This window comes from Eleutherodactylus coqui, chromosome 9, assembly GCF_035609145.1.
Source record: "Eleutherodactylus coqui strain aEleCoq1 chromosome 9, aEleCoq1.hap1, whole genome shotgun sequence".
NCBI lineage: Eukaryota > Metazoa > Chordata > Amphibia > Anura > Eleutherodactylidae > Eleutherodactylus > Eleutherodactylus coqui.
The window spans coordinates 23818493-23840390 of record NC_089845.1 but is presented as its reverse complement, the minus strand read 5'-3'; the positions used below and the strand labels follow the sequence as shown (position 1 = coordinate 23840390).

Here is a 21898-nt window from a genome sequence, read left to right as displayed (position 1 = left end):
CGTTGCACTTTTTTTTTTTTTTAAATGCCACATTCTTTTTGTGTATTTATTTTCCATGCATTTTCTCGCAGACCTTTAGAGGAAAAGAAAAATGTCAGAAAATCTGTATAAAAATGAATGTCATGAAATAAGCTTGTAAAGAACATATGGAATTTATGGCATGTTTTATGAGTTAGAAAAAAGTTAGAGAAAGATGTGTGAAGGAAACTTCAGGGTGCTTTTTGATGTTTTATTTTGATGCAGTTTTTATGCCAGTTTTGAAGCAAAAATATAATGTATTAAAAAAGTGAAATGGAATAATTCATATAAACTCCTTGAATGTAATGATATTATATGTTATAGTCACTGCACTGCTAGTGATGTGTTATTTATCCAGGGATTTATTCTGATGGTCAAATTTGGAGTTCGGAGGGAGAGGTTTTACCTAAAAAAAATTAAACTTGGCTTCCACTTGATGTTTTTTGCCTTCCTTGGGATAAACATTGCAGGATAATAGGCTGAATTCGTATAGGTGGCTAGATGGACATACAATATGTGTTCTTCAATCTTACAAAGTAGGTTATTATGTTACTTCCTCTCTGTGACATGTGAGAAAATATTCTCCTTCTCATACAACTCTGCTTATCAAAGAGAACCTCTCATTTCCATCTCACCCCAATAACTAGCTTAAAGGGGTTGTCCCGCACCGAAATGGGGTTTTTTTTTTCAATAGCCCCCCCATTCGGCGCAAGACAAACCCGATGCGGGGGTAAAAAAAAAAAAAACGGATAGTACTTACCCGAATCCCCGTGCTGCGGCGACTTCTTACTTACCTTGCTAAGATGGCCGCCGGGATCTTCACCCACGGTGGACCGCAGGTCTTCTCCCATGGTGCACCGTGGGCTCTGTGCATTCCATTGCCGATTCCAGCCTCCTGATTGGCTGGAATTGGCACACGTGACGGGGCGGAGCTACGAGGAGCAGCTCTCCGGCACGAGCGGCCCCATTCAGAAGGGAGAAGACCGGACTGCGCAAGCGCGTCTAATCGGGCGATTAGACGCTGAAATTAGACGGCACCATGACGACGAGGACGCTAGCAACGGAACAGGTAAGTGAATAACTTCTGTATGGCTCATAATTAATGCACGATGTACATTACAAAGTGCATTAATATGGCCATACAGAAGTGTATAACCGCACTTGCTTTCGCGGGACAACCCCTTTAACTGGCCAGTAAGGGATGAGGAATCAATCCCATCTAATACCCTTTTCCTTGTGATTAAGGCAATATACTTTTGCAGTTTAGTTACAAAGTTATCCTGCACAACTTGCAAATCAGCTGACAAAAGTCTTCATGTCAAGAACAGTTGAACTTCTGCTGCTGAGCTAATGATGCCCCCTCACTCTCTGCAAGACAGGATTTCCTGTAGTAATGGGGTAGGCGACTAGCTGTCTATCAAGAGAAAGGGGCTATAGTCATCTCAGCAGGACACGAATCAGTGCAACACTTCTCAGCCAGATGATTTGCATATGGGACCAGATAACTTTGGAACCTAATTATGCAGGCACATGGGCTCATAAGGAAAAGTGAGGTCACGAGAGATGATTGATCTGCATCACCGTGCAGCCAGTGAGGTTAGTTTTGGGGGTGAAAGGGTGCTGACATGTTCCCTTGGAGGTTTCCTTTATTTCCTTCCTCTCTCTCTTGCCTTCCTTAACGTTATAATTGGTTGATTGCTGTTATGCTGTCTATATGTGCAAATTTTGCATGTATCTGATTTTGTGCTCTTATTTAGGGCTTAGTCACACAGGCCCACCGGCCCCCGTGTTACTGCAGGTAGAAGACGGACGCACTTCAGGACGGACGTCTCTCTGCAGCGCTGGAAGAAAGAACATGTGACCGGCTTCATTGCCGGTCATGTGTTCTTTCTTCTGCGCTGCGGGGAGACGTCCTTCCTGAAGTACGGCTTTCTTCTTCCTGCAGTAAGGGCTCAGTCACACAGGTGCATCGGCCCCCATGTACACGTGCCGATGCGCCCATGTGACTAAGCCCTTACTTTGTTGTACACATTTATTTTTGCACTTAGATTCATATTTTTGGGATATCTTGTTTTTATGATTTTGAACACAAAAGATGACAAAGACAATTGTTAAAAAAAATCTCAGATCACATGATCCTCAACAAAAAGATTATACGGATGAAGCAGCATTTGTGCATATCTCGTTAGCACACTACTGAGTTACAATGGCGCAGCTAAGCCATCTGTTTGGCGCTCCTAGTCATTCAAAGTGAATGGCAACAGTCATGTTACACAAATAGTGTGGGATGACTGAAAAATATAGTTGGAAAGAACTTTCTTGGCTTGCACTTCACTGAGAAAGAGGATAATTAAAACATAACTTTTATTTCTTGTTGCACTGCCAGCAAAAGGTGCAATTAATTAATCCGATGGATAGATAGATAGATAGATAGATAGATATGAGATAGATAGATAGATAGATAGATAGATAGATAGATATGAGATAGATAGATAGATAGCTAGATAGATATAGATAGATAGATATAGATAGATAGATAGATAGATAGATATAGATAGATATAGATAGATAGATAGATATAGATAGATATAAGATAGATAGATAGATAGATATAGATAGATAGATAGATAGATATGTGATAGATATGAGATAGATAGATAGATAGATATGAGATAGATAGATAGGAGATAGATAGATAGATAGGAGATAGATAGATAGATAGATAGATAGATAGATAGATAGATAGATAGATAGATAGATAGATAGATATAGATAGATAGATATGGGATAGATAGATATGAGATAGATAGATAGATAGATAGATAGATAGATAGATAGATAGATAGATAGATAGATAGATAGATATGAGATAGATAGATAGGAGATAGATAGATAGATAGGAGATAGATAGATAGATAGATAGATATGAGATAGATAGATAGATAGATAGATAGATAGATAGATAGAAAATACAATGAGGCTATTTTCTGAATGTAAGTAGACTACTGAAACCACACATCAGAAACAAATTAGGGTTACTTTGCTTTCTCTTGCACATCCAGGAAAAAATGCCATCACTAGTACAGTGAACCTCCCTGAGTATAATAATCTCAAGAGAGAAGAGTTGGAAAGGTGTTATATATTTAATTATATTTGCCCTATATGGTAACAACCTCCCCATAATGAATATATGGACATGTTATCTGTGGTCAAATATAGAACCCAACACTTTTCAAGCTAAAGTAGGTACATTAGGGTCATTTCTAGTAATCCATTTCTTATAATGCTCAGAATTCATGGGTGAGTAATGGCTAAAACTGAAAGCCTACCTAAATTAAAGCTCCTGTTACATATTGTAACACAAGAAGTCCTAGTAGATAGAGCCTCCCCCCACACCTTGTCTAATATAGTATTCTAATCCTATGACAGAACTCTTTTTACATTCAACCACATAGATAGTTCAGAGCACTAAATAATATTATACTATTACAGCCTATGGCTTACTGTTAAAGCTAAATTGTCAGGCATGGCAAGCTACACAAGTTACATAGCAAGCCTTACTTCTAAATCAGCACTGCTACATCTGTATACTGGAAGTTTATAAAAATAACAGGGAATGCTGATTGATTGCTTTTAGTCCTGCAAAATATGTAAATATACAATATATAGGCTCTTCAGTCTAGTACTCTGGTATACAGTATTTCAATATTTTGGTGGGAACCACTTGGGTCTGATCCAGCCATTTGACCCTCTATACCACATTATATATGGATTATATATCTTTTTGTATATATACTGACTGGAAGATAGCAATGTAGATTGATTTAGATATTGATTCCTAGGAAGTGCTGTTTTGATGCCTGTAATGTTCAACACTCACTGCCAAGTCCATGTGCTTGACATTTCAGAAGAAGCTGTAAACAATGGTGCTCAAAAATGTCCTTTTAAAATATTAATTGATTTTTTTTTTACTTTAATCGTTCCATCTTTAACTCAAACTTAAGATTCAGAAGTCTGTTTAAAAATACTTAATGAATAATGATTAATTAAAAATTAACTAATGAAACAGGACTGTGATATTTTTTTGCCTATTTACCTTGTAAAAATATCCCCTTTATTACTTTCACAGATTTGATTAAATATGGTTTATTTTAAGCAAAAGTTTTATCATTTACAAACAAAACCAGCCACAAATATCCAGGATGCAATCTGAGAGACAAATATATTTCTTACCAACATCAGACATTTCAGGGACACTGGCAGTATAAATGTGTTCTAGAAAAGTGGGTTCATTATCATTAATGTCATGTATCTTTATGACAAACTCAGACTCTGGTTCCACAGGTCTCCCTGTCCTTCTATTTATTGCTTGGGCACGCAAGGTGTAAAAGGCTTTTTCTTCTCTGTCAATTCGTCGTGTGGCATGAATGTCACCTGTTCTCTCATCAATGACAAAAAGTGTTCCAGCTCCATCTCCTGAGAGGATATATTTCAGGCTTCCATCTCCTTTATCTTGATCTGAATGGAGCTATAGAAAAAAAAAAAGATAAGATGAGTGTTTGTGTATATTGTATGTCTAAGGACACTTGCTATGTCTTTTTACACATATCTTAGTTAACTACTTATCAACTACCACCGTAATATGATAGATGTTATAATATATTTGCCTGGAATCAGATGAGGAGAAAATGAGAACATACACATTTTAAAAAAAATCCAAGCTAACCTGAAGTTTAAAGGGGTTGTCCCGCGGCAGCAAGTGGGTCTATACACTTCTGTATGGCCATATTAATGCACTTTGTAATGTACATTGTGCATTAATTATGAGCCATACAGAAGTTATCAAAAGTTTTTCACTTACCTGCTCCGTTGCTAGCGTCCTCGTTCCCATGGAGCCGACTAATTTTCGGCCTCTAATGGCCAAATTAGCCGCGCTTGCGCAGTCCGGGTCTTCTGCTGTCTTCAATGGGGCCGCTCGTGCAGAATGCCGGCTCCGTGTAGCTCCGCCCCGTCACGTGCCGATTCCAGCCAATCAGGAGGCTGGAATCGGCAATGGACCGCACAGAAGCCCTGCGGTCCACAGAGAGAGAGGATTCCGGCGGCCATCTTCAGCAGGTGAGTATGAAGACACCGGGATTCGGGTAAGTACTACCCGGTTTGTTTTTTTAACCCCTGTATCGGGGTTGTCTCGCGCCGAACGGGGGGGGGGTTAAAAAAAAAAAAAAACGTTTCGGCGCGGGACAACCCCTTTAAAGGATTTCCTCATCTCGGCCACATGATTATATGACATTACAATATTTTTTTCTGTGGCAGCATAATATGACATTATAGTTTCCATTCAACACTGATTAAATAAGACATTATAAAATTGTATTGATAGCAGGGATTGACATTGTTTTCTGCAGGTCCAACATTCTGCCTTTTGTACAATATGATTTGAACAAAATGACTAAGTGCTTTTTTTCACATGAGACAAATTTGCTGCAAAAATGTATTCAACTGTCTTATTCATGTGAGTAAATCTTGCAGAAATCCGTGTGCTTCCTGCCCATAAACTTCATTCAGATAAACAAAATTAGATTTTCAGTCACAATATAAAATCGGCTGCATGTGACTATACCATAAAGCAGTCTTTAGCCCCTTGTTGTTGGTAGCCGTTTAGTCGTTCACGACCCTTGGTGACTCTAAAGGCTCCCCCCTCCATGTTTTTCGGTTTTGTGCTGCTTTTTTCAGTTGTGTGATATCCATGCCAGTATCAGCTCTGACAGTATCAGCCATCGTGTCCTTTGGTGGCCGGGTCTTCTTTTGCCACTGATCTGTCCAACACAATCCAATGTACATGTATGATGATGCGCATGCAGTTTATATGCAGCAAAGTAGAGGGCTGAGCCCCCAACATATATTTGAATGGCTCAATGAAGCGAGCAGGCTCCCTCTGTCACCCAAACTGACCACAAGAGACAAGATTGCAGACAACACTTTGTTCATTATGGCAGACTGTGGCCTTGTGAATGACCCTAGGGCAGTCCTTGGTATTCTCCTACCAATTCCTGTCTAAACAATCCCCTCATTCTGTACCAACCATTTCCTAATATTACTAATAGGAGAGCGCTATATATATTAAGATGTTGTGGGAAGGTACTCCTAATTATATTCACTAACATGAAGCTCTTTTGTCTGCCCACCTCCATACACTGTGAACAGGCAGTAGTTCAGTGATGAACAGTTGCATGCTTATACTGAGTGAGAGGATGCTCACTAGTCACTTCATATGAGTTATTCGGAATAACGGACCCCTGAAAAACGGTCACCTTCAGTGCTTTATTACATCTAACTGACTTTGGAGAGATATATATCCTTAAGAACTCTATACTATCTGACTTGACTCCATGATTAGCTCCTGATAAACTGTTCATGATAGAACAGGGAAACGCATCGAGCAATAACATAGTGCTTATGAGTCATTATTATATCAATAATACGAACAAGGATCAATCTCTATGCTGCTGCAATAGTGCATGATCAGTACTACTTTGAACACCCAAGAGTGCCCTCTGGGTCCCATCGTTAGGGCTGCAAAGGAGAACTAGAATCTCTCATCATTGAGACACTATTGGGTCTGACTTGACCCATTTAGAGATCCCATCTAGTGGGAATCTGGGTGACAAATATATGTTCAGAAACACTGGGGGAGTTATATATAGTACTCATATATTAAGTACCTAGAGATGCGATGTGTGTTGTCCGGCCTGTGAACAACATAATTTACACTAGTATCCTCAAAAAGCTTATCCCATATATTGAGGACATATAACACCAACTGCCCCTCCCATTATTGAAGGCTGGCAACCCAGTATAGCCTCACTGTCTGCGTCCTGTCATCGTTAGTCTGTTTACATGTTAGCCCAGGATTTTAAGAATAATATGAATAAAGTTTTGTTTTTTTAGTCTATATCTGTGAAGGTCAATGGAAAACACCTGATTACTTTTCTAATGTATCACAACCTAAGAAGGACAACTACCCTTAAAGGGCATCTCCACTGTTTAACCTCTCCTTTAAAATGCCTTAAACGGAAGAAAAAAGAATAAGGAATAGTTAACAAGGGGTGTAAACAATACTGGTGCTGGAAAGACTATGCAAAAACCAAATGCTCAGATAAAAACTAGGTCCAAATCAAATACACAAATGGATCCAAAAATTAGGACAATATATCAAACTATAAGGGCAATCCATAAAGTAAACCTGATCAGAAAATGCAGCCAAAGCAGTTTACAGTAGCCATTTCAATTGAATTAATAGTAATTGATAAGATATTTAGATGAAAGATGGTACCAAATGATCTCTCTCTATGCTAGTATAAAACCACAACCAATATAATACACAGGTCAGGGAGATGTTGGGATTAGACCCTTCCTTCCCTCCTTAGCTGAGCACTGTGACCAATTTTAAATCCCTGCCTGCTGAATACTACTGAAAGCAGTTCAGGAGAAGAGCCGGCTAGACGCAGCTGAGCCCCGGCAGCTGCAGAGAGGTGAGTTTTGATTATTTTTATTTTTTTTTAAACTTTTTAGGATGGTTTTCAGGGAAGAGCTTACATTTTAAGCGCTTCCCCAAAAATTAATACAGCGCTTGCCAGCAGCCCATTGCTTTCAATGGAGCCGGCTGTATTGCCTGCTCCATTGAATTAAATGGGAGAACACCATTCTCCTTTGCCACAGCTGTGGCAGAGGATAGCAGGCAGCGCTCTTTTTGAGTATTCAAACGCCCTTGTAACTGAGCCCCTTGGGTGGATAAATGCTGCTAGCAGCGTTTTTTTTCACCGTGACGTTAGCTTCAGTCACACGATTTTTTGAGCGCATCAGTTATGCGCTCAAAAGATCATGCGAAAAGACGTCCGTGTGACTGAGCCCTAAGGCAGGCACACCTTTTTTATAAATGCAAAACTTTTTGAGGCAAACACTCCTCTTCCTCAGTCTCGCTGGAGACACACTATCATACAATTTATATAACAACAATGGTGTTGGTAAAGAAACAAAAACAATGGTTTAAAAATGAGTCCAAAAAGGTGAAAGTGAGGAATTAAAATAGAATAAATTAAAATACTAAAAAACATATATAAATGAAGAATTCATATGAAGATACATGAAGTTATTTCTATCAGACTAAACTTCCATCAATATATATATATATATATATATATATATATATATATATATATATATATATATATATATATATATGCGTCATCATTCTTATTAATTCAGTCTAAAATAATTAAATCAATTCTCCAGCATTCTATGCAGTTCCCCCCCCCCCCAAAAAAAGTATGAGATCAGTGACTAAAACAAGAAAATTACAAATTTACAGGCTTCTCATTAAATGATGGCCTACTGTACATACATTAGTGCATTTAACTTTAAGGTAAATTCAAGCAAATTACCACAATTTTATATATTCTGCCTGTGTGTGCATGTTATATATATAGATATATAAAGTATATACAATGTTGTATATACACCATGTCTATCTATCTATCTATCTATCTTTCTATCTATCTATCTATCTATCTTTCTATCTATCTATCTATCTATCTATCTATCTATCTATCTATCTATCTATCTATCTATCTATCTATCTATCTTTCTATCTATCTATCTATCTATCTATCTATCTATCTATCTATCTATCTATCTATCTATCTTTCTATCTATCTATCTATCTATCTATCTATCTATCTATCTATCTATCTATCTATCTATCTATCTATCTATCTATCTATCTATCTATCTATCTATCTATCTTTCTATCTATCTATCTATCTATCTATCTATCTATCTATCTATCTATCTATCTATCTATCTATTTCCTATCTATCTATCTATCTATCTATCTATCTATCTATCTATCTATCTATCTATCTATCTATCTATCTATCTATCTCTATTTGTAAGAGAGAGAATGGTTAATCACTGTGTTGTCATAAATCTTAAACAAATTCTGAACTTCTGTATGCAGAATATGTATTGAAAAGAAAAATATCTAGACAAACTAAAAATAAAAAAGAAGTAGGTTTTGAAACATTAATATGAAAATGTATCCTGCATATGTAACAGCTTATACACCATGAGGGGCAACATATGGCCCAAACTGTCAATTCAAAAGAGGCAACCATTATACATAACAAAAAATTGTTATGTATAATGTTATGTATAATATGTAAATATTCCTGTAATTTGCATTTTCCTTTTAAAGTCTTAAAGGGAATATATTACCTATATTTTTTGACTAACGCTGCATACTGACAACTATTCTTTCTTTTTATTAACAGAATAAAGTTAAATACTGCATCGTACAACAGTATCTTGATGATAAAGAACAGGTAATAAATGCAACATGAGCCAAGAAGGTGTCATACAATAAATACAAAATTAGTACACAAAGAAAGAATGAGCTAAACAAGAACTTTGTATATAGTTCCCTAATAACAGAAAACATTTAAATATTTGGATTTTGGAACATTTGCATACATGGATGCTTATGACCTACCAATATATATATTTGCCCACTATATTTATATTGGTAGGTCGTAACACAACTATTTATAAGCATGCATAAGTAATCTAAAAGGGGTAGCAAAAGGTTCATCTTCTATTTGTAGAGGGTATTGAGTGTGAAGGAAAGCTGCAGGGCAAGCCAGGGATCCCATTTTTTTTTTAAAGCAAGCTTGTTGTCTAACCTCCTAGTTAGCTAATTTCTCCATTGTACTAATTGTGTCCAACCTTTTAATTATATGGGTATATTATATGTTGGGTATATAGTAGAGATGAGCAAGCATACTTGTCCGAGCTTGATGCTCGTTCGAGTATTAGGGTGCTCGAGATGCTCGTTACTCGAGACGAGCACCACGCGGTACTCATCTCGATTAAACGAGCACTGACCATTGAATTCAATGGAGCCGGCAATACAGCCGGCTCCATTGAAAGCAATGGGCTGCCGGCGAGCGCGGGATGAATTTTCGGGAAGGGCTTAAAAATATAAGCCCTTACCTGAAAATCATCCAAAAATGTGTAAAAAAAAAAAAAAAAACTATACTCACCTTTCCGCTGCAGCCGGAGTTCAGCCACGTCTGGCCGGCAGTTCTCCTGAACTGTTTTTTGTAGCATTCAGCAGGTGGGGATTTAATATCCCCGCCTGCTGAATGGGCTGCCTCTGATTGGTCACAGCTCTCACCAATCAGAGGCAGCTCTCACTCACCCATTCATGAATTCATGAATGGGTGAGTGAGTGCTGCCTCTGATTGGCTCAGCGCAGGGACCAATCAGTGGCAGCTCTCAGCTGTCATTCATTCATTTTAAATCCCCACCTACTGTATACTACAGAAAGCAGTTCAGGAGAACTGCGGGCCAGACGCGGCTGAACTCCGGCTGCAGCGGAAAGGTGAGTATACATTTTTTTTTTTTTTTTTACACATTTTAGGATGATTTTCAGGTAAGGGCTTATATTTTTAAGCCCTTCCCGAAAATTCATCCCGCGCTCGCCGGCAGCCCATTGCTTTCAATGGAGCCGGCTGTATTGCCGGCTCCATTGAATTCAATGGGCTAACATAGTTCTTCTCTGCCACAGCTGTTACAGCTGTGGCAGAGGAGAACGATCTTTATGCTGACAGTGCAGGAGGGGGTCTCACTCTTACCACTATTGTGGCTTAATAGTGAGACCTCGGAGCCCGAAATGCAGCCCTGCATGTTGCTCCTCGCCTGCCCTATCCATTTCTGTGTTTTTTACATGACTTTGGTGATTTGCTAAGATTTTCACAAATGAAAACCTTAGCAGAGCACCAGTCATATACAAAAATGCTCGAGTCACCCATTGACTTCAATGGGGTTCGTTACTCGAAACGAACTCTCGAGCATCACTGAAAGTTCGACTTGAGTAACGAGCACTTGAGCATTTTGGTGCTCGCTCATCTCTAGTATATAGGGTTTCATCATTTCTCCATTGTAGCCTAATTAGTACTTTTGCTGCAGTGAGCATCTGAATGGCCAAGTTTCCTTGTTTTGGGCAAAATAATTTTAAAAGTGCCAAAATGAAGATCAGTGAAGCTTTTAATGCAAAGGTCTGACCAGTAGGTTTCCTTGTGAGGTCATATTCCTCTGTACAGAATTCCTATATTTGGGGCAGTCAATCCAGATGTGTGACACTGTACTGAAATGGGAAACACATTGCTAGCACAGATGTGGTCTTATGAGGTTCTGGAGGTCCTTTGATCATGTAAGTGCTCTATTAGGATGTGGGGGATAAAACTGGCCCAATTCAGATGTGAGGGAACAGAAAGAGCCATATTTGGATGTGTAAATGCAAAGAGGACTCTATTAGGATATGGGGTGCACAGGGGTCAGGCTCTGCTAGAATGTGTTGACAGACAGGGAGTCTTATAAACTTGAAGGGGTATAAAGGGGTTCCTATTAGTTTGTGGAAGCAAAGTAAGCATTATTACATTGTGTGCACAAAGTGGAATTTTTTTCTCTGTTGGGGATAAAAAAGAGAGCACTATTACTTAGGGGAACAAAGAAAGCATTATTTTTTTTTAAGTGGGCACTATGAGGGAATTATTATGGTTTTGTGGCACAAATTACTTTGTGGGTCAAAAAATTGGTCACTGTTACTAAAGGCTAGGGGAGGGAGCACTGAGAGGAACATTGAATGAACAAAGAATGGGAAGAGTGCAGAGATGAATCATGGCTGGAAGAAAAATTTATTGTGGTCTGGACCCGCTTAAAAAAGAAAGGGATAAGTGGATGACTCTAATAAGATATGAGATCCTCTATGATCACTGGAGATAAATACACTGTAATTACTATCACTGAAAGTTTCTGCACTACAATCCCAGCTATTGAATGAATTCATGAATGGGTGAGTGCTGCCTCTGATTGGCTGAGCACAGGTACCAATCAGAGGCAGCTCTCAGCTGTCATTCAATAGCTGAGAGCTGCCTCTGATTGGTCACAATGCTCAGCCAATAAGAGTCAGCCTATTCAGCAAGCGGGGATTTTAAATCCCTGCCTGCTGAATACTCCTCAGAGCAGTGCAGGAGAAGAGCCGGCTAGACACGGCTGAGCCCTGGCAGCTGAAGAAAGGTGAGTATTTTTTTTTATCACCATTTTTTCTTGTTTTTCAGGGAAGGGCTTATATTTAAAGCCCTTCCCTAAAAAACATTTACAGGATGCCGGCAGCTGGATCCCCTACCGTAGCTGTCATCTGTGACAGCTGTGGTAGGAAATTCTTTATTCCCCACAGGGATAAAGAATTCCTTTGCTGCATCAGTCACAGATGTGGCAAGTGCAGCAGGGAATTATTTTTCCTCGTGGGGATGAAGGAAACATGTGGCAGATGTGTTCTTCATCCCCAAAGGGACATGGCAGCGGCGGACAGGTAAGTATTTTATATTTATTTATTTTACACTAAAATTCTTGTTTTTCAGGGAAGAGTTTATATGTAAAGCCCTTCGCTGAAAAACAATTCAGGGGTGCCAGAAGATTATTGACCTCAATGGAGCCTCTGGCAGCAGCCACAGTTTCATTGAAGGCCATACATGGACCTTCATACACGCGTGTTTTTGCGCGTACATAGGTGCGCACCTATGTATGCACCTATGTATGCACAAAAAAACGCTCGTGTGAAGCCACCGTAAGACTGTGTAAGCTGGTATTTGACTATTGCCAACTAACCAACTAACTTTTTCATATTTAGGGCACTTTCAGTTCTCAAATATTTGTCCTATAATTAACTTACAAGGCCATACCTAAAACAGTTATCTTCCCAAAGTAGTGTAGGTCATTTCTTTCTCTCATTAAAGCAAGCATCTTCTGTAGTTTTCTGACATTTTTTCTCTACTTGAGACAACAGTATCCATAACTCCAACATTTCTACTTTAGTAAGTGTCTCCACTTCGAACACTTGTACATCCTTTCAAAGACTTTTACCTTCCCCAATCTTCCTCTATAATTCAGCATTACTACCGATGTACCGGTGCCCTCAAATTAACTTCAACATCATCATCACTGGATACATTAATTCCATCTTCTAGGCTTTGCACCACACCCATCTGAACAGTGCCTTTAACTTCACTGAGGACTCTTTTCACCACTGCAGGGCTCTGTCTCATAACACATTGATCTTTAACAATTTCTGACCTATATTATTTTCTCTCACCACTTTCCTCATGGTGTTTGCAGACACTGCTCTAAGTAAGTTCATCCATCACTGTAATAACAAACCGCTTTAACCTTTTGGCTTTTTCTGCCAGTTTATCACTGGACTTCTTAGGAGAGAGCTTTTCGGGACCACATCTATGCTCCACATTCATCCATCTCCACTTCTTCAACTGAATTTTCATTATTTTTACTTGATTTTTTTAGATCTCTTTCAGACTTTCCTAATCTTTGAACTTTTTTGCCAGCAACATATTTGGCGCTCACCAAGTCCTTTATCTCAATATGCAACTGCTTGATGAGCCCTTCTAATTCAGCCTTCCCTTTAAGGCCTCAGTCACACGGGCGCATCGGCATCCGTACACCGGCACTGATGCGCTCGTGTGACTGCAGAAAGGAGACGGACGTACCTGCAGGTCACATGTTCTTTCCTCCAGCGCTGCAGAGAGACGGCCGTCTGCAGGTACATCCGTCTGCTGGTGTCAGTCACACGGGCGCATCGGCGCCGGTGTACGGGTGCCGATGCGCCCGTGTGACTGAGGCCTAAGGTTCATATACATCTCTAACTTCCTTTGCAATAATTCATCTTCCATCAATTTTTGGTTTTGGTTCTAAGATTCTTCCAGTATCTCCTTTTGGCTTTCCCTCTCACTCTCTAACCTGTATTATTATTCTGTATGACAAGAATAGTAATCCAGGTTATCCAATAAAATAATAAGGGAAGAGGAGTGAAATATTAGAAAAACCACAGGTGGGCAAAGAGGATGATGTCACTGGGGTCATGTGAACTTGTCACATGACAACTGGGACAGTTAAGTGTCACAAGGGGTGACGATAAATGCACAGAATAAACTCTCACACCTGCAGTATTTGAATAAATTGAGCAATAGACAGTATGACAAAAAATATATCATAAAGGAATATTCTAAAATAACATTGCCATATTTTGTCTTGTGGCCACTCTGCCGTTACTGATGACAGCTCACCTGCTTTTGCAAAGAATACTTTGTTGTTGTTTTTTGCAAAATGTTTTATAGAATGTGCTTTTATAAAATACTATTTGTCATATATTGCTCAATTTATTCATATGACATTTAAAAATCCCAATGGTCATGTTATGTCCTCCTGCGTTTTTTTGTAATATCTCACTTATCTTCCCTCATTATTTTAATGGATCACCTGTATTACTATTCTTGTCAACCGTAGTCACTTTACAGAATTAAATGTTTTTATTGTTGTTTTTTTTCCACATTATATATTCTTGAAGATCTTAGCAGTCATGTGATTTGATCACATGACCGCTATGATGTCACCCATAGCGGGTCCCACTGAATGAGATGCGATGACGTAGGAACGGTGTACAACCTTCCGGAACTCCGGATACCACGTGATGTGACTTGGACTGCGAGAACGTGGGGACGTAAGAACGCCGTGACGTAGTCAGCCACACGTGACCGCGCCATCCAGGATCACATGACGGAGCGACGTGCATCTCATTAGGATGACGCCGCACGTCGCACTTATCGGAGTCGCAGCGCATGATGAGGTAGATGCGCCGATGACTCACTAACTCCCTTCCCTCTCCCCTCCCCCCCCCCCCCCGCAAGGGCATTTGGAATCATTGAACATCAAAGCGGTGAAGGTAACACTTTTCTATATAAACCGTTTCTGTTTTAACGTGTGTATAACTTGACAAGGGTACATGGTGTACCGAAACGCGTTGTTATTGTGCCATAGTTTGGTGGATGTGTCATACCACGATCGGGTTTGACTTGTCATACCACTGTTTTTGCTGAATGTTATTAAACCTTAAAAGAAAAAATCCTGGATTGGAAGACTCTTCTATTGCAGTCACTTTTAACCTGTGGGAAATAGGAGGGGGAATATTGGAAATCAAAACCCCCTCCTTCAAAAAGTAAGTCTCCTTCATTTAAAAGAAAACATTTTTTTTTTGTGTTTTTTCTTTAAAGTTCTGTGAGCGCAGGATAGAATTTTTATTGATAATTCTTTTTTGCATAGCGGGTCCCACGGTTATTTTAAATACCTGTAATTTCTTGTTCAGTACATACATATGCCAGATAAAGGTGCTGGTGCAGTGCTGAAACACATTGCTGTAATAAAAGGATTACGTCTACTCTGCCTACTGTCAAGCGTGTCTTTTCTCCGTTCTCCGGGCATCTTCTGTTAGTCTACAGATGCTCCTGATCCCGTTCCACCAGGGAGGCTGCTGCTGTTTATCTGACAGCTTCTTGAGCATACTGTGCTTCTAACACAACACCTTCAGGTACCAATATTCCTGTTCCTCTTGTTTTTATTCTATTCTACTATGAGAAGTTTTGAGCCACTGTTTTCTTTTACTTTACATGCGTGGTTCAGCTCCTCCCTAACACTTTTGAACTCCTGCTGAAGCCTAACTTTCACTGTCTCCAACTTCTCATGAAATACTTTTTCACTGTTGAACTACATCACCAACATAGCACAGGGACACAAAACTTTTCTCCAATCTCTTTTCTCTATCAACCCCCTGCAACTACAGGGTTGCTATAACTTTATTGGCCCACTCATAATTCTTTGCCTTATCTATATCACAGGCAGGACAGTGAAAATTACCATTCTCAGTATACTCCAATATCTCATACATTTTCATTATGCTACATTTGTTACACTTCAACAAATTGGACCTTTGGTTGCTACTAGCAGCAATATCAGTTTTGCATAAAACTGAACTGGTGACAACGCTCTGTGGTTTGCCAGTAACCACAGTACATTTAATGTCAGCAATCATACACTTAAGTAGACAACAACCCAAGAGTTACCGTTGTTGAAAATGGTGAACATGCAAAGTCATCCTACAGCAGAACTCTCAACAGGCATCCTTTGTTCAATGTGAAAACTTAGGTCAGCTGCATATATCTCTGCAGCTACATGCCAACCAACAACACTTTTTCATTATACACCCATCTACTTCAGGATTAACTTTATCAGCCAAAGTCACTTTTATCTCATTTGTAAACTCATTTTGTTCATTTTCCAGCTTACAGTATTCAACAATATTCATCTCACACACATTTCCTTCAGTTATAGGTGTAGGAGTCAGCGAGCTGCTATTAGTGACCACATCACTTTCAGCCGATGGTACTCACTGTGACAGCCTCCATTGTGTTACACTTGCTTATCACATAACTCATGCTTATTGTTGCTAGTTACCATGACTTATAGAGGCAAATGACCAAGTGGGCCTTATTTAACATAGCTTCACTTTTTTTAGAAGCCAATTCCCACTGTACAGACTGCACCGTACCCCCTGCATATTATACATATCACATGGCTTTAGATTCTTATCATGACATAAGTTGTGTGTCATTTTCACAATACGCACTCACTGTCAAATAAATCAAGCACCTAGAAGGAGTTGTTGGAATGGAATGAAACTTTAAATGTGTGATTGTAACATTGATATAAGTAAGTAATTACAATAGCAGAGCAAAATAATAATAACTGAACACTTAAATGGAGGCTCTAGTACCCTGTTGTGCTGCCTTTATACTCTGGATGCAAGATACAATACAGATAGGCATGGAGGCATACAGGTTCAGTATGGTACCCTCATAGGCTGTCAAAGGTGATGTCTCAGATGTCTCTCATATCACTACTGAAAGTGACTGAATGTTGTATGTGATGGCCCCTCAGACTATCACACCAACAGTAGGAGCAGTATGCCATATCACAGCAAAGGCAGGATTGAGGTACTAACCCCTAGCTCTCCAGACAAGAACATATCTGTTAGCAGTGCCAAAATGAAACCTGGTTTAATTACTGAAGACAACCTGGCTCCACTCTGTAGAAGTCCAGTTTTTTTTTTGTTTACAACACCACCACAAGCAGAGGTGATGGTGAATGTCAAAGGCAGTAAACATAATGGGTACCGTGAGACCAAATATCTTTTAGCTAACCACCTGGAAATGGTTCTGATAGATAGAGGGGCCTATAATGATAGTGCCATCTGGCTTTCAATGGAAAGCAATGAAATAGTTGGAGCTGGTTGTGCTTGTTGGACAATCAGATGAAAATCTCTGCTGGTAGTTTGTCAAGAGCTTCCTGAGCACAGTCACATTGTGTTCATGCCATCATGCATCCACTGGCTCCAACATCTCCTGATAGTATGGTTATAACTGCCCTAGTAGTGGTATATTTGTCAATATAACATCCACCTTCTCTCATTTAAATAATGTACTCCCATTCAAACTCTCTTATCTGGGCAAAAAGCCAAGAATGGAACTACTTTTAGGGCCTCTGGTGGCAAGGCCATTCATCTACAACCCTACTCACTGTACATCACTGTCATGGATTGACTAATCCAAGGGCACTTGCCGCTACCAACTTGTCACGGCAGAGTCTTGAGCGATCACTTTAGTGAGATTGTGAGTGTGGACTCATCAGACTACAGGTGGATTTGTAACCAGCTTTCATGGGGTCCTGCCAATTGCAGACCAAAAGCACAAATCAGCCCCTGACTCAGTTTAACGTACTACAGCACTTCACAATGACACTCATACACATGCTGCCACCACCAACTTTTAAAGGTAAGCTGGAACCTAGACTATGAATTCTGCACAAATACTTCAGCGTTATGGTTCATTTTAAAATGGACAAAGCTTGACTAATAAATTGCAGATTTATTCTAAAAAAGACTAGTAGTGCAAATATATATATGACAAAGGATATACAAAAAGGTTGTTACACGTGAGTATAAGGTTTTACAGGCATACACAACAAGACAGTATTTTAAAATAAAGCAAGGAGAAAAATAAAAACAAAAGATACCAGATTTGGTATAATGGTCTGATTAGTGCAGTCACTGCAGCAATGGAAACAGCCTTACGCTGAGGAGTATCTCTGCAGTCTGACACAGCCAAGAGAGAACCCCTCTACTTTAAGGTCTCCCCGGACCACACCTTTTCCGGCCTCCTTTTGACATCATGGAGGGTGTGTTAAATGTATGTGTAGCCCACTTTGATGGGAACCCATTTTAATTTTTCAGATGAACTACTGCGCTTATAGGGTCATAAAATGACAGGAGTAGATGCGTTAGATCCTCAGCACCCTCCTGGTTATGAAAATATAATCACTGTTGTGCTGTTGGGACCTTTGATTGATCCATTATCCCTCTTATAAATTTTCCCTATAATCTGAATTTTGCTCCATCGCGTCTGCGAGAAGCCATCTTCTAGGTGAATGATTTTTCTAAGACTTTATTAACAAATACATAGACACAAAATATTGGTTATTCATGCTAATTCTACCCCAAACAAGCAAGTGGAGAAAAGAAAGGATGGTGTTATTTACGCACATCACAGCTCTTGTCCAGGGGAATGTCAGACAATGCTCTTCTAAATGCAAATATCAACAGGCAGGAGTAAGCAATGAGTGGAGAGGCGAGAACCGGAAACTGATACTGCATTCTCACTACTCAAGGCATGAATGAGATAACAGTGGCACAGCATGGGTGATGATATGGCTGGGCCTGACACACTCATAAAATGGCTGATGACCTGCCAGTCTCTATATCACAATCACAATTCTGATCACCTACATATCTGCCTGAGCTGTATCTGCATGCCAATTTTTGCAGCAAAATGACAAATCCTTCTAGGTGCTGGATTTTTTTTATAACGAGTGTACATATGGATTTTGATGTGGATGACGATGTAACCTTTTGAAAGTGCATACTTGAGGAAAACAAAGTGCTAGGGGTGTTCGGTAGTATAAGAGTCTATTCACATCTGCATTTAAGGTTCTATTCAAAACCTCAGGCACAGATCCAGCAAGGAATGAAAATGCCAGTTGGAATATCAAAAGCCTGGTGAGCCACATTATAGTCAATGGGGTCTAATCGGCACTGTTTATTCTGACTCTGCCGAATATGGAAGTTTTGGTATTTTTGTTGCTTGGCCCAGAGGACAGAGCCAAATAATGGGAATGGACCATAACTGCAGGGTGCAGATGTGAATGGGGACCAATAATGTGGTTTGCTTACCTTTACTAGGTATACAGCAGTGAGAGTAGCTGTATTAGAATGGGAAGCAGCAATTTTTCCATTGAGTGCTATACAGAGGATGTAAAGGGTTAGGATGTTGTTTATCTTCCTCTCTACACAATTCATAACTGTGATGTTGGCGACCATAGAGGATCAGTGAGAGGAGTTACAGCTGCAGTTTGAACTTTCATACAGATGGGGTCACACAGCCGATAAGCTCACATAACAGGGTGACCCGATCTGTATGAAAGTTCAAGCTGCAGCTGCAACTCCTCACACTGATCCTCTGCGGCCATAGACATTGCAGTAATGAATCCTGCAGGTAGGGAGATAAATAGCATCCTGACCATTCCCATTCTTCCATAACTTCTCTCATTGTTTTGTACCTACTAAAGCTAAGGACCACAGTATTATACTTAGGAGTGCCGCCGTATCTTTCTTGTTCCCCCTCATCCTTCACTTGCACTGTGTCCACATTCCTGACCTCTGAATTGCTCCTTTCCTGTGGCTCTGCCAACTCAGCTCCATTCAGATATGAGCCCAGTCTACAGGGGCAGAGCTAATATTGGTTTCAAAATTCAGAGCAAACTCTGAATTGTGCTTGATTGAAATGGTGAATTAAATTAATGCTATAAATCGCCCAGCACTAGCCTTGCTACATTCAAGGTAAATAATAGTATGGCATATAGCACACGTGACTAAGGTTTCAATATAAATTTTGGTTTCTAAGAGTTCATAAATCATAATATATTTCCATACAGATCTCTAGTGTTGTCTATAGCCAGCGGTGGGACAATACAGTAAATCCATGTACCTCAATTTTCATTTGAAGGCATAAAGATGATTTTTTTCTGATACATACATATGGAATCTGTATGGACTAGAGATGAGCGAACACCAAAATGCTCGGGTGCTCGTTACTCGGGACGAAATTATCGCGATGCTCGAGGGTTCGTTTCGAGTAACGAACCCCATTGAAGTCAATGGGCGACCCGAGCATTTTTGTATGGGACCTATGCTCCGCTAAGGTTTTCATTTGTGAAAATCTGGGCAATTCAAGAAAGTGATGGGAACGACACAGAAACAGATAGGGCAGGCGAGGGGCTACATGTTGGGCTGCATCTCAAGTTCCCAGGTCCCACTATTAAGCCACAATAGCGGCAAGAGTGGGCCCCCCCCTCCCAACAACTTTTACTTCTGAAAAGCCCTCATTAGCAATGCATACCTTAGCTAAGCACCACATTACCTCCAACAAAGCACAATCACTGCCTGCATGACACTCCGCTGCCACTTCTCCTGGGTTACATGCTGCCCAACCCCCCCCCCCCCTGCACGACCCAGTGTCCACAGCGCACACCAAAGTGTCCCTGCGCAGCCTTCAGCTGCACTCATGCCACACCACCCTCATGTCTATTTATAAGTGCGTCTGCAGAGGGTTGGCACGGCTTAGCAGCGACCCTCTTTAAAAGGGGCGGGGCGATAGCCCACAATGCTGTACAGAAGCAATGAGAAAAATAATCCTGTGCCATCGCCATCAGGAGCTGCACACGTGGGCATAGCAATGGGGAACCTATGTGCCACACACTATTCATTCTGTCAAGGTGTCTGCATGCCCCAGTCAGACCGCGGTTTTTTATAAATAGTCACAGGCAGGTACAACTCCGCAATGGGAATTCCGTGTGCACCCACAGCATGGGTGGCTCCCTGGAACCCACCGGCTGTACATAAATGTATCCCATTGCAGTGCCCATCACAGCTGAGGTAACATCCGATTAAATGCAGGTGGGCTTCGGCCCACACTGCATGCCCCAGTCAGACTGGGGTTCTTTAGAAGTGGACACATGCAGTTACAACTCCCTGTGGACCCACAGCATGGGTGGCTCCCTGGAACCCACCGGCGGTACATAAATATATCCCATTGCAGTGCCCAGCACAGCTGATGTAACGTCAGCTTTAATGCAGGTGGGCAAAAAATTAATTGGATTACACTGTAGGCGAGGGCCCCAAAAAATTGGTGTACCAACAGTACTAATGTACGTCAGAAAAATTGCCCATGCCCAACCAAGAGGGCAGGTGAAACCCATTAATCGCTTTGGTTAATGTGGCTTAATTTGTAACTAGGTCTGGAGGCAGCCCAGTTAAAAGAAAAATTGGTTCAGGTGAAAGTTTCCACGCTTTAATGATCATTGAAACGTATAAAAATTGTTTACAAAAATTATATGACTGAGCCTTGTGGGCCTAAGAAAAATTGCCCGTTCGGCGTGATTACGTGAGGTTTCAGGAGGAGGAGCAGAAGGAGGAGGATGAATATTATACACAGATTGATGAAGCTAAAAGGTCCACGTTTTTGATGGTGATAGAGAACAATGCTTCCATCCGTGGGTGCAGCCTACGTATGTTTAGGTATCGCTGCTGTCCGCTGGTGGAGAAGAGAAGTCTGGTGAAATCCAGGCTTTGTTCATCTTGATGAGTGTAAACCTGTCGGCACTGTCGGTTGACAGTCGGGTACGCTTATCCGTGATGATTCCCCCAGCCGCACTAAACACCCTCTCTGACAAGACTCTAGCCGCAGGACAAACAAGCACCTCCAGGGCATAGAGCGCGAGTTCAGGCCACGTGTCCAGCTTCGACACC

At 40.4% G+C, this 21898-nt stretch overlaps 1 protein-coding gene across 1 annotated transcript in view; it reads right to left on the bottom strand.

The window, feature by feature from the left end:
• LOC136578963 (cadherin-10) overlaps positions 1–21898 on the bottom strand; it is a 356335-nt gene that overhangs the window by 255586 nt on the left and 78851 nt on the right. Inside the window, exon 2 of the mRNA XM_066579189.1 lies at positions 4252–4546. Coding sequence (XP_066435286.1) covers positions 4252–4546 — 295 coding nt within the window. The remainder of the gene's footprint in view (positions 1–4251; positions 4547–21898) is intronic.